Genomic DNA, 13,985 nt, shown 5'->3' with positions numbered 1-13,985 from the left:
ATTATATACATGTATGTATATAATATATACACACACAAACATCTGCACATATCTGTGTGTATTTCTGTGTTTAAGAAGAAGTGGATTATATTTTTTATTGTAGGTCACTGTGAAAATCTTAAAGTTCTGGGGGGCAAGATAACACTGTAGCTAAGAGCAGGGTCTTTGCATAGAGAAAACTGCGTTCAGGCCAGACTCTACCCCTTGACTCGCTGTGTGACCTCGAGCACGCTGTTTAACTTCTCCTTGCCTTCGTTTCTTCAGCTGAAAAACAGGCATATTAATAGCAACTATTTTATAGGGTTATATCAGAAGAAGTACCTATAAAATCCTAACATCATGCCTAGAATATATGCGCCCAAAAGATGGTACTCCCCCACCTCACCTTTCCCCACCACGTTAGCAAATTTATCATACTATGCAGATATTAGGTATTATCATTACTAGTCAAAATAAACATAATCAAATGAGACACAACAATTATGAATGTGGGAGAGCTAATTACGGAAGAGGATGTTTCACAATGAGAAATCCAGGGACTACCATGCTGTGCTTGATAAAAAGGCAGATCTCATACTCAGGTTGGGCCCTGGGAAGCTACACTTGTAAAAGGTCCCACAGGTGTGTTTTCTGCACAGTGCTTAAATCTGAGAACCACTTAATGATTGACTGATTGATTATTTATGGCACACCCATGCTATCCATGACACTGGGTTAGATATTACAGGCAGTAGGAGGGAGGCTTCGGGAGGCCGTGGGAACCAAGCAAACCTGTTTCTGCAGTGTGGTTCTTACCACCTGGTTTTTACTGGTCCCTCCACTGGTATTTCCAGAGTGTCAGTAGTGGAAAGCTTTTGCACAGGCTGCCAGATGACATTGTCTAGCATAATGATAGAAATTTCACGTGTATCGAGGGACCACGTAGGCAACACAAATGATAGAAAATTAGACACAATAATTTTTTTTTTCTTGAGACATGATGCCCATCTGGGATGTTTTTCATTTCTAAATCTTAATAAACACATCTTGCTACTCAGCAATAAGCTGGATGTTGTCATGTAGGAGTGCAGACACAGTGGCCTGCAGACCCCATATCTGACTGCTAACAGAAGCTGGTAATGTGAATTATTACGTGACTTTTTTTTTTTTTTTCTAATCGTGTAGGTTGTTAATTGCTTAAAACTTTATCAAGAATTCTTGTCTGGGCCAACATTTTGAGGGCCAAACCAAGAAGCCTGTGGATTGCCATTTTGAGACGTTGACCTAGCAAATTCAGTGCTGAATGTGTCGAAGTTTTCTTAGTGTTTCTTGTGGCCTCTCTCTCACCTCAGAGACAGTTCTCTGGATTTCTCCCCACAGCTCTTCTCTCTTCTGACACTTAGATGCTTAACCAAGGAAGACAGCTTGGTGGGCAAAGCTGTTCCTGTTAGTAGGATTGCATATATAACATTTCCTGAATTCACATTTTATAATTATTAATTTATGTTCCCTTGCCTACTTTCAGAAAGAATGTTAGGCAATAAACATTAGGATTTCAGAATATTAAATAAATGGAAATGATTCCATTTTAAATAAATGGAAACTATTAGCGCATGAGTCAGGAGAACCAAGTTTTCCTGATGGCTGGAAAGACACTTTGTCATGTATTTCTGGAATTTTTGATGATTACATAGGATAAATATGTCCCCACATTTTTAATGAACCAATGTCTTCATTGCTATGGTTGCTATGTCAACAAAACCCTGAAGCTCTTTCAGGTAAGAAGGAACCCATCCAGAGTGGTTCTGATTTCTGCTCAGTTCTTGTTCTTTAGAGTAGGAAGAGCAAAGATTCGGCACCCTCGCCTTCCCTTACAGTGCATGTGTCCAAATAGTAAGTTGTTAAATTCTTTTCTCTGGATTCTGGATTTAGCTTCCCTTAGCCTCCCCAGCACTGAACCCTGGGAGGCTATCACTAAGCAGGAGTTAGCATTCAAGATATGATGCATTTGCATCCCCAACCTAGCAAAGAACTTGCTGGTATGGGGTGTGTCACAGTTAAGCCGGGCTTTCTATCGGATATCATATCACTGCTGAGTTTCACTTTAAAAAGATAAAGTAACTAATCCCAGCCAACTGAACATGAAATTTTTTCATCTGAAAAATTCTTTAGGGTCAAATATATCTTGGTGCTCGGTGCTCAGTACATAGGAGAGCTCTCATAAATGCTGAATTAGAATCAATTTCCAAACTAATCTGGGAAGCCCTTTTACCGAAGGTCTGGGAACAGTTTCTCTTACGGTAACTATAAAAACTCTTTGAAATTGCACAGGTCAACACTCTTTCCTTACAGATAATGCATCTAAAACCCTGAGAAGTTAACTCGTTGAAGTTCATCCGCTATTTACAAGCAAGCTACCCCATTATGTGGGTCTACATAGCGGTTATATTTGTTTCTTATAGAAATTACCATGAAATGTATGGGCTTAAAACACCAGAAATTTATTTTCCCACAGTGTGGAGACCAACAGTTTCACTGAGCCATAGATGATCGAGGGGTCAGTAAGGCTGTATTCCCTCCATAAATTCCCTGGGAGACTCCACAGCTTGTCGCTTCCAGATTCTGGTGGCTGCCAACATTCCATGGCTTGTAGCTACATCCATCCAATCTCTGCTTCTTCAGTCCCATGGCCTCCTCTCCTATTTGGGTCAAATCTCCCTCTTTCTTTCTCTTATAGGGACATTTGTGATGACATTTAGGGGCCACCTGGATAATCCAGGATAATCCTTCCATCTCAAGATTGTTAAGTACATCCACAAAAGGTCTTTTTCCCACATAAGGTAAGATTTATAGGTTCCAGGGATTAGGACCCCAATGCCTTTGGGACCATTATCCAGAACAGTGGTTATGAGTGTGGAGCCTGGATCTACCTGCCTGACTTTAACCCTAGTCCTGTATTTTAATGGAGGTTTGTATGCTTTTGTTTCATCATCCCTAAAATGAGGATAATTACAGTATTTATTGTATAGGGTTATTGTGAAGAATAAATAAAGGAATACACAGGAAAACCCTTATGAGGGCAGTGCTGTTACCTAAAAGCCCTCTGTAAATGTCCTCATTCAGAGACCCACTCCATCGAGCGGAAAGTAAGTGCAGCTGTCAAACTCTTACAGAGTTCCTGGTTATACTGATATTCAATGAATTAAATAAATTACTTTATTCATTTACTTATTGCTACCAAGAGGCCACATTCCAAGTATCAGAATTAAGCTTCTAGCTTCCCAAACTGAGCTGGTCTTGACAACGCAGCTCTTGATCTAGGGAAATTCTGTAGTTGGAAGAGGTTCATGGTGCCGTTACCTGTCATGCTTTCTGACCATCTTCTGTACTTTCTGACATGGGTCTGTCCTGGCATCGAGCTTCAAATCCAGCTGCTTTATTATGACTCACATTTTCATATTTCCAAATTTTCAGTTACTTCTTTTACATGTTCAGTGAACAGAGGGGTGCTGAACATTTTTTAAAACTTAAAAAAAATTGTTTTAATGTATTTTCAAAGTGCTCCTCTAGTGAATAAAATAGTTCTATGGTCACATTTAGTCATAGTACTTGTGTTTTTAGAAGGAAAAGAAGTATCTTTCTTCCAATAATGATAAAAGGTGTTAATTATGTTGTCATAGCAGAGTACCACTGATGCTTAAATCACCAACTCTGGCTGTTAATGGGAAATAACCGCTGTGAACTGGCCAGTGTAGCATATTTTGAGAGGACTCGATTACTCTTCGGAGCTTGGGGCACTTATTAAAAGTAAAAAATCCCTACCTTAAGGCTATTGAACCCTAAAATTTTGCCATTTTTTAAGGAATAGATTACCTTATCTTGGCTGGAATTAAAGAAAAAAATCATGATTTATTTTTATTTTTTTTTTTATTCAGCAACTCATAGTGATTGTTAAATGTAAGGGACACGATGTTGGATGGGGTTCTCTTTTTACTTGCTTTTTCCTCTCAAATATTGTGAAAGTTAAAACAAAACAAAGCCCAAGCAACCAAACAGCAAAAATGAACTACATGAAGTTTCTGCTATAATTAGGTTGAAAAGTCAGGAAGTGTCACAAGTTTGTTTAAAACTCAGATTTACCATTTCCTAAACAAGTGACTTGGCCAAGTTACCTAAGTTCCCTGTTCCTAAGTATTGGAGTTCTATTTTGTAAACTCTTTCTACATTTTAAAAAAGTAATGTTTTTGACCACTCTTAGGGATTTACAGTGAACACTTCCATAATATCATAGTTTATATCCAGAGATAGAGATTGGAATGATCTTTAAGGAAAGCAGCAGAAGGATTATTTTGGCAAGCTCTTCAGTTTTACCCAGGGATGGCTATCCCTTACTGCACAGAGGTCATTTAAACAGAGAAATCCCAAGTGAACAAAGTCCCTGAAGAAGGGAAACACGTTTCAGCCATTCTTCTTTATTTCTTGGCTTTGGGGCATTTATAGGACAAACATATTTGTACTCAGTTTTGCTAAAGGGTTTTTTTTAAAAATAAATATTTTAGAACTAGAACTGCAAATGACATCCATTACAGAGAAGAGGAAGAAAAAAAACCCATACAAGCCACTCTTTTACATTCACACTGCATCTTTAGTTTTTGAAAAAAATGATTATATGCCATCACAATATTCTTTAAGGTATGTCTTAGGGATAAATAATAAGAAACATGCCAACTTTATGGATGAGGAACCTGACATATCAAAAAGTTAAGGCTCTTTTCTCAGAGTACAAAGAAATGAATGCAATGTTTGCAGACAAGCTTTTTTTTGCAAATAAGCAGTTTAGCCATAAACTTCCCTTTTCATCCAGCATAAAACATTACTTTAACGACATATTTTAGTCCAGTGGGTTACCAGCCCTGCCTATAACACACAGAGAGCTGATTTCTCCCAAAATATAACTTATGAGACAGTGTTCTATCAACTGGTTGTCTACCTCTCAGAATAAACATGAGCTATAAATGTCGATGGATTTGTGGGAACTCAGCGAATCGGGAATTTCTGTACAAACACAATAGAAAATATGTTTGAAAAAATACAGACTGATGCAATCAGGTATGTCTTATGGTTTTTAATCTTGAAATAGGAACCATGTGATGAACTATTTAATGTAACAGTTGAGATTTATATGAAACAAGAAGAAATTTATGGTTAAAGATTTTTGTCTTACTACCAAAAAACGTCTCAATTGTGCAGTTAATCTTATCTAATTCAAAATCTGGCCTCTGTAACTTATAATTGGCTTATTAGGGGCTTCAACCATTGCACAAGGGATCAAACCACAGCTCAGAAATGCATGTTAGTAAACAGCCATTTATTCTGGTGTGTTTGGTAAACTGGGCTGAACTCCACCAAGGTATTTGGTGTTAGGCTGCCAGACTCTGTCATAATATAACCATAAATATATATACCATAATATAACCTAAATCTTTCGGGCCACCTGGTTAAAGAAATGTATTATTTCGTCAAATCCTTATAATTTAGTATAATTTAATCTTCTTTTCTGCCCCATGGACAGGTAGGAATGGAAAAGAAACACATAAGGTCATGAGCAATGACTTCTATATATAATAATTCACAATAATTCACAAGATTACATCTGTTTAATTGAAGATACTACTGCCCCACAACAGAAATTACCTGATGTCCTTGAATTACGTAGCTGATAAAACATCTTTCCTAAAAGAATGTATCATTAGCATTGAATAACATCATCACTTTGTCCCATCTTATGCTTCTGGTTTAATTCAATTTCATTCCATTTATTTATGTCTTCAGTTACTTAGCACCAACCACGTGCAAAGCACTATTTTTAGGCATTGGGGGCATCACGATAAAGAAAATAAAGTGCCTGATCTTGTGAAGCTTATATTGTGGTGGAGACAGTCAACATAACAGGAAACAAAGACTAATGAGGAGAAATGCTCTCAAGAAAAACTAAAGCAGGTTTGGGGTTAAGAGAGTGACAGAGTTGGGATCAGTGGGCTTTAGGTCAATTGGTCAGGGTTGACCCCTCTGAAAAGGTGACACCTCAGCAGAAATCTGAATGAAAGAAGAGAGTGAGCCTGACCCACATTGAAGAACTGGGGAAGAATATTCTGGGTGGGAAGGCACAGGTATTACAAAGAGCCTATATTTGAATGAGTGTACTGCATTCTGAAATCAAGGAAGCCGGTGTGGTTGGAGACGACCCAGCAATAGGAGAGAGGCCGGAACCCGAGGCCTTCCAGTACTTCTGCACAATGTAATAGTGAGCTGATAACATTATGCCCGTGGAAAATAAGATCATTTTGTGAACTACTACCTGACACAAAAATCACCGTGAGTCCCCTCCTCTCCTGTCGGTACCCAGAGTATTTGTTAGAAGCGTGGACTCTCTTGCTGGTCAGACCAGCTTCTCCATATACCAGCTGTGAACTCAGGCAGGATTTTTAATCTCCCTTTGTTGTCAATTTTCCCATCTGTAAAATAGTGATTATTGCACCTGTCACATGGAATTGTTGCAAGGATCAAATGAGCTAATCCACCAAGTGTTGGTCAAAGGGGATAAACTTTGTTACTAAATGAGTAAGTTCTGGGAATATTCTTCTGCAGCATGGTGACTACAGTGAATCACACTATTAGGTACTTGAAATTTGTTAAGAGAATGGGTTTTATGTGTTTTCACTAAAAGGAAAAAAAAAAAAGGTAACTGTGAGGTGAGAAACAAAGTGATTGAAACAGTGCCACCATTTTAACCATTAATTCTAGAGCCCATCTGTCCAGTACTAGCCACATGGGGCTCTTGAACAACTGAGCTGTAGCTAGTCTTTTTAAGTGTAAACACATCAGATCTCAAAGATAACCATGCAAAAAAGAATATAAGGTATTTCATTAATGCTTGTTTATATTAGTTACTTTGTTGGAGTAATAGTTGAGATATACTGGCCTAAAAAATATAGTACTAAAAATAATTTTTCCTGTTTCTTTTTACTTTTTTAAGGTTGGCTACTGGAAAAGTTTAAATGACATAAGTGGCTGGCATCACGTGTCTCTGGACACTACTGTTCTGGATAGAATGCGAGACATTACAGACCCACAAATGTGAACCAGGCTTGGTCCAAACCCACACGTGGTCACAAGGTGGTTCTGATCCCAGGGAAAAGGACAAGTGAGCAATGAGAGCTGAGCAGAGAGGGCCACCTTGATCTTCCTTCATTCTTCCCAGGAACTATCATGTTCCAATCTGTAGCCAGTGGCCTTTGTGATTTATTGATTTGCACACAGAATAAAGAAAAAAATCCTTAGGAACTATCCTGCCATTCCCAGGAAGATGGATTCTCTGTGCACATAAATCCACTCTGACTCCTGAATCGTAAGGAGAAGGGTGACCATATGCAGTGCTCCTCCATCCTCGGGCATGGGGGAAAAATTACAACCTAATTGTACGCGAACTGGCAGAGAATTTCATCCTCTAGGACTGAGAGCCAAGGCCTGGGACATGAAGTTGTAAAACAAGAAGAAACTTTTTAGTTCTTAATGTTAATTCAGAAAAAAAAAAAAAGAAAGGAAAAGAAAAAAATGTTAGCTCAGTATGGATAAGTTTCAAAATGCACAAGTAAAGTTTAAACCCTAATACCTGTTGTTACGAACACCTGTTATCATTCACCGAGCATTTGTTTTGTGACTGGCACTATGCCATATGGTTTACAAGTTTATCCAATTTAATCTTAAAATAACCCTACCATTTACATTTCATGGGTGATGAAACCAAGGCTCAGAGGGGTTAAGTCACGTGACCAAGGTCATATTAGTAAGTGATGGAACTAGCATTTGGACATAAGTCAGCCTGGCTCCAAAACCTGTCCTCTAGCCATTCCACAATGCTACTGACATTGTATCCCTCCCCACGGACAACAACCAGCACATCACCAACAATGACAACATCAAAACAGCAGCCCTTTCAAAATGAAGACATTGCCCAGAGAATGACAGTGTTTGCTAACATCTTGCCTCAATTATATTCCTACCTTAACACTAGGAATTTCCCCACTGGCTTTATAATAAGGGATACTGGAAGAAACAACCCAATGAAACTGGTAGCCATATTCTCATAAAGGCTCTACTTGGGGTACACTTGAGGTCTCTCCGAAGCAACTCCTCTCTCTGCAATGGAAGCCACAGCACCCACGTAGGACACTGGCATGGCCCTCTAGTAAGCGTGCACCATTCTAGAGCAGGCATGTGACGTTCTCAGCCCATGCCTGGCTAAATTCTAACTTCCATATTTCCTTTTTTTCTCTTCTGCCTTGATTGTGTCACAAACTTATTTTTTATATTTTATATAGTTTGAATAAATGAAATATTATAAGTGAATAAACACATAGCCAATATTCATTCCTGCCTTATAAACTTCTGAAAATAGAGCTTTTTTGTGAAAGAACAAGGAGCCCCTCTATCGTACACATGAGTATAAGTCTAATTAGGTGAGACATAATTGCATTTATTTAACCTTAACATCATAGTTATCTTTGCCTGAGACAAATTTAAACTTTAATTGCAGTTTATGTGATGGCCATCTGTCAAATATCACTGGGCAAAGCCCCACAGGCTCACGTGAAACAGGGCAAACTAGGAAATCTGCAAGCTTCGTGCAATATTAGCAAGAACTTGCTTGGTAGAAATCAGTCTTAATAAAGAGTAATGAAATTTAACCTTTTTTTAAAAAACATGATAGAGATCTATATGGTTACAGCTTTACATATCGGATGGTGTTCTTTGGCCACACACACATATATGAGTTCAGTAAAGTATGGAACTACAGGCAAACTGTTCTTCAATCTTATGACATGAAGACAAAAAGGGGCCATGGGCAAATTAATCTCTTACTAAGAGTTTGTTTTCTTATTATTTAAAAATGTCAAATTACGTTCAGCAAAGTTTATATAATACATTGCAAAGAAAGATGGGGTTCTTATATGTATTTAACTTTTATGTGCAGAATAGGGACATATATAGAGTGTACACACACACACCATACCTATGCTATGATATTATATACATACAGGTATATATATATTTGGAATTGGCATAATAAGAGATTCCTCATTTGGAACTATGTAGCCCTTAAACTTCAGCTTTTAGGCAAGCCAGTTTAGTATGGAATATAAATTGGCAATTTTAAATATTCGTTATAATTGATATTAATGAAGACATAGCACTGAAAGATAGAAATATAGTCTTATATCATTGTACCTCTTTTGATTATAATTAGAAGCTAACTTTGAATTCATTTAAATATTTGACCAAAACAATTAGTTTCTTGTTTCTTTTTAAAATGTTTAAAAATATCTTTGAGCTTCATAATTAATACAATAAAGTCTTCAAGATTTGTGGTAGACGATTATAGTGAATGTAGGGGCATGCCAATGAGATCCCTTTTCAGGACTGACCCCACTTTTTGGGAGTGTTGCCTGTGAGAAAGCTCTGTGCTTCTCTCTTGAACTGCCCTCAGTTGAGGAGAACTGACTTGACCCAGGTCACACAAACTGGTAGGGACTGGGAGTAAAATAAGGGCCGGCATCCATTGACTACGGATGGAGGAACAAAGGCCCGCTCACCTCTGTATTTCAAGATGGGGCAACTCTGAAGGGCCATTTGCACTCCAGAGCTCCCTATGGGGCCATCCTTTGTCATACCTGCCCTGCAGCTCAATTTCTCCTTCTGCCCAATCCTACAGCCTGCATTCCTCCACGGGCACTGTCCCTAAGAGTACTCTTCAGTACATTTTGCTTGCATGCGTGTCTCCGTCTCAGAGTCTATGTCATGGTGAATCCGCGTAAGACAAAGAGAAAATCTCTTTAGATATGCTCTGGGAGGAAAGATTAATATATAGCATTTTAATAAACTTCACTCAGATTTTTTATAACACTTTTAATTCAACAAAATTTATTAAACATCTACGATGTTCTAGGCATTGTGCTAAGCATGAAAGATATAAAGTTAAGCAAAACTGAATTAAGCAAAATTGATTTCAAAGAACTTGCTGGCATGAAACACAGATGTTACAACAAGTGAATATAATTCAACTGAGACAAGCCCTATATTAAGAGAACGAACACACTGCTCTGAAAGGATTGAGAAAGGAATGCCTATCTCTCTGGAGACCCATGAGACAGGAATGACTTCACTAAAGACATTTGAAACAAATTCTTCAAAAAGCTCGAGCCTCTTGAATCATTTTTTCTTCTCTCTCTCTCACATCTCACATCCAGTCTTTCAGCAAAAGCTATTACCTCCACCTTTAAATATACAATAGTCCCCCCTTGTCTGCCGTTTTGCTTTCGGCGGTTTCAGTTAGCCCCAGTCAACTACAGCCCGGAAGCAGATGATCTTCCTTGTGACTTATCATCAGAAGGCCAAGAGTGGGCTAATGCTATGTCACAATGCCTGTGTCACTCACCTCATCACACAGGCATTTTATGATCTCACATCATCATGAGAAGAAGGGCGAGTACAGCACAGTAAGATATTTTGAGAGAGAGACCACACGCACTAACAGTTATTACAGTTATTGTTACAATTGTTCTATTTTATCATTATTGTTGTTAATCTCTTACTGTGCCTAATTTAGAAATTAAGCTTTATCATAGGTATATACAGAAAAAAACATAGCATATATGGGGTTGGTAGTATCTGCGGTTTCAGGCATCCACTGGGGGTCTTGGAACATATCCCCCGCAGATAAGGGGAACTGCTGTATCCAAGAGCCAGGCTGCACCCTGTCTGCGCTTCTAAGCTATGCAAGTCTAACAACTCTCGGAGACACAGCCTCACAAGGGCTTTGTGCTTCTACCCTTGATCTATTCTCAACACAAGTCATGATTCTGCTAACACAGAAGTCAGATCATGAACTGCTCTGCTGAAAACATTCCAAAGTTCTCTTCTCTAAGCACCAAAGCTATGACACCTACAGGGTCCTGGGCCATCCGCCGAGGAAAGCCAGCGCATGCCTGCCTCCGAGTATTAGTGTTCGTGGCACTTCCTGCTCCCTCTGCCTCAGTCCCCCTGCCCCCCTCCTTCAGGCTTCTTCAACTCTCAACATTTTCCAGAGGAATTCCCTGACCACCCTCTCCCAGCACAGCATACCCTCTTTTCCTGCTTTACTACTCTTTGTAGCGCTGACCATCTGCTCTGGTCGTGATGATTACTTATTTCATTTCGAGTTTGCCCTTGCCCACCTCAACAGAAACTCTGAGAAGTCAAGGCTCTTTACATGTCTTGGTTTTGGCTCCATACCCAGTACCTACAACTGTCAAAAGAACAGAGTAAATGCTTACTAAATATTGTTAAATGAATGTTTACAAATAATGAAGAGAATGAGAGAAGGGTGAAAGCCTTCAGTGTGAACAGTCACTGGAAAGTGCAGAAACCAAAGTCTTGCTGATCTAGTGTGACGAAAATGGAAACGTTCTCTGTGGTTGGAATTGGAAACATCGGTTGAATATGTAAACCATGAACTACGGTTGTCATGGGCTGAACTATTCACACGTTGAAGTCCTCACCATCAACACCTCAGAATATGACTTTATTTGGAAACAGGGCCTTTAAAAAGGGAGGTGACGAAGTTAAAATGAGGCCTTTAGGGTGGATTTAATCCAATGTGACTGGTGTCTCTACAGGAAGAGAAATTTGGGCCTGGAGTCACAGAGGAAAGAACGTGCAAAGATGTGGAGAAATCAGCCATCAACAGGGCCAGGAGAGAGGTTCTCGGAGAAGCCAGCACTGTTGGCACCTTGACCTCAGACTTGCTGTTTCCAGAACTGTGGGATTTCTGCTGGCTAAGCCACCCGGTCTGTGGCACTTTGTACGTTGGCCCCAGCAGACTTGCATGATGGCATATGGCATCGTAAGGAATCTTTACTTTATCTCACAGGCCACTGTAACATTTTAGCAGGAAGGGAGGCGATCTGCAGAGATCTGAGTTTTACGGAGATCGCATCAGTGGTAACATGGACAACGTGCTAGAAAAGCGAAACAACGGGAGCCATGGGGACTAACTGGGGCGTGTTAGCAGCGGCTTCTGATCTGGATCAAGTAGGAGGGAAGGGAAGAGGAGAGCAGGGAACTGGAAGAAGCCTCAGAGCCAAAACTGTTGGGACGCAGTGACGTGTGATAGGTGGGTGATACTGACATCCATCACTTACAATTTAAATAAATGCAGACATACAAAAGAGTTCCAATAATATAATTCACAGGGATTTCAGTGGTCTCAGACTTGAGAAAATATCTCAGTATGCAACCTTAAGACAGATTAAAGCGGCATTCGTGCTGCTCAAGATGTGAATAGCACTCATTGAGAAAAGGGGCTTGCAAAGAGAGCTGCAGGCTACATCTCTCTTAGGCATAATATGCATTAGCATTTTTAAAAATCTGAGAATTTTGCAATGAATAAACCTATTTAACTTTGTTCAAAAAAAAAAAATTCCCCACCTTTATTTGATTATGGAACCCTTTTTTGTAAGGCACTTCTTAACCTCTCCATAAACATGAATACTCCAGAATTTAACACAGTTTGGAAAACAGCGGAGTATTTGATGCACTCGAATGGTTCCAAAAAGTAAACAGAGAAGCTTTGTATGGGTAATTTCTATTTCGAACAGTAAAAGTAATCAACATTGTTCTAACACATTGGTGGAATAAACTCATTAAAGGAATATAGTTGGTTTTCCTGTAGCCTAATTCTTACCAGATTAAAAAAAGAAAACTCAGGATCTTTTAAAAGTATCACTAATTCTTTCACATCTCTAAAGAGAAACTGTCCATGTCTTGAAACAAAAAATTATATTCTGGTGACTTAAGGGGCAAGTGTAGCTCAAATGCAGAAATCTGGGAGTTCTGACTAGGGTTCTTTGAATCTAGAGCCAGTGACGGTCTACATTTTCCCACATTCCACCAGGTTCTGGAGCCCAGGGTGTCCATATGCAATGACTCACATGCGATGCGCACATAGGCCTTCCTGCTCTTCGTGGTGCCCGCTGAGCTCCAGGCCACACACTGGCACCAGTAATCTTCAGGCCCAAAGAGTTCTTCGACTTGCTGGCGTGAAATCTCAATGCTCACTTCCCGGACAATGAGACCTGCCAAGAGAAAGGGAGATTTAAGTCAGGAGAAGGCTTGTACTAGCGAACTACAAAACATCGTACCGTGTGTTTCCCCCCAGTGATCCATCTTGATGCATCGATCAACATCCCAGATATTGTCTCTTTCCACCTGTGATTTTCCTCTGGCTCCCGTTATTTGACTCCCGACTTTTTCATTTTCTTATTTGCTATTTCAAATCTTCCTCTTTCATCAGAAGATGAAAGAGGAGTAGATCTATCACTGCACAAAATTACACTTTTTTCCCAAATAGTCTGACAAATATTCACCCTTCGCTGAGTTAGCTTCCCTGGTATATTCAAACATGAACATGAATTTCACCTCTTCTAAGGATTGTATCCCCATTATATAGGTCATGAGTAAGATATCCGTGTGCTATACATAACCTTACAAGGATTAAGTCTTCCTAACTCCTCACATGAAATGACAGAGAAGAACCTAAAATTGTAATCGTAAGTATATAAATCATAAACATATATTGGCTTATGTATATAAATATATATATCATATTTTATTATAGTATCATCTGGTACCATACAGCTATATACAGTTTTACAACACTTTACATAGTTTTACAATAACTGAATCTTCCTAACTCTTCACAAGAAATGAGAATGACTTAAAACTATAATCATAAGTACATAATTCATAAATATATATATCAGCTTTTATTACAATATGACCTAGTACTCTATAAATATGTGGTGATTATCTAAAACTAAGTTATTTTCATAGTTGTATTTTAGTTATTAAGGCACAATGTTTTCTTTAAAAAAAATACTAGTCTTAGTTAACAAACCCCTGCTATTCTA

At 38.9% G+C, this 13,985-nt stretch overlaps 1 protein-coding gene across 4 annotated transcripts in view; it reads right to left on the bottom strand.

The window, feature by feature from the left end:
• Positions 1–13,985, bottom strand: part of UNC5C (unc-5 netrin receptor C) — a 338,832-nt gene that overhangs the window by 106,376 nt on the left and 218,471 nt on the right. For all 4 annotated transcript variants that reach the window (XM_019795351.2, XM_019795352.2, XM_002915290.4 and 1 more), the window contains exon 3: positions 13,008–13,151. In XM_019795351.2, coding sequence (XP_019650910.1) covers positions 13,008–13,151 — 144 coding nt within the window. The remainder of the gene's footprint in view (positions 1–13,007; positions 13,152–13,985) is intronic.

This window comes from Ailuropoda melanoleuca, chromosome 11, assembly GCF_002007445.2.
Source record: "Ailuropoda melanoleuca isolate Jingjing chromosome 11, ASM200744v2, whole genome shotgun sequence".
Taxonomy (NCBI): Eukaryota; Metazoa; Chordata; class Mammalia; order Carnivora; family Ursidae; genus Ailuropoda; species Ailuropoda melanoleuca.
This window is presented reverse-complemented; position numbering and strand designations above follow the sequence as displayed.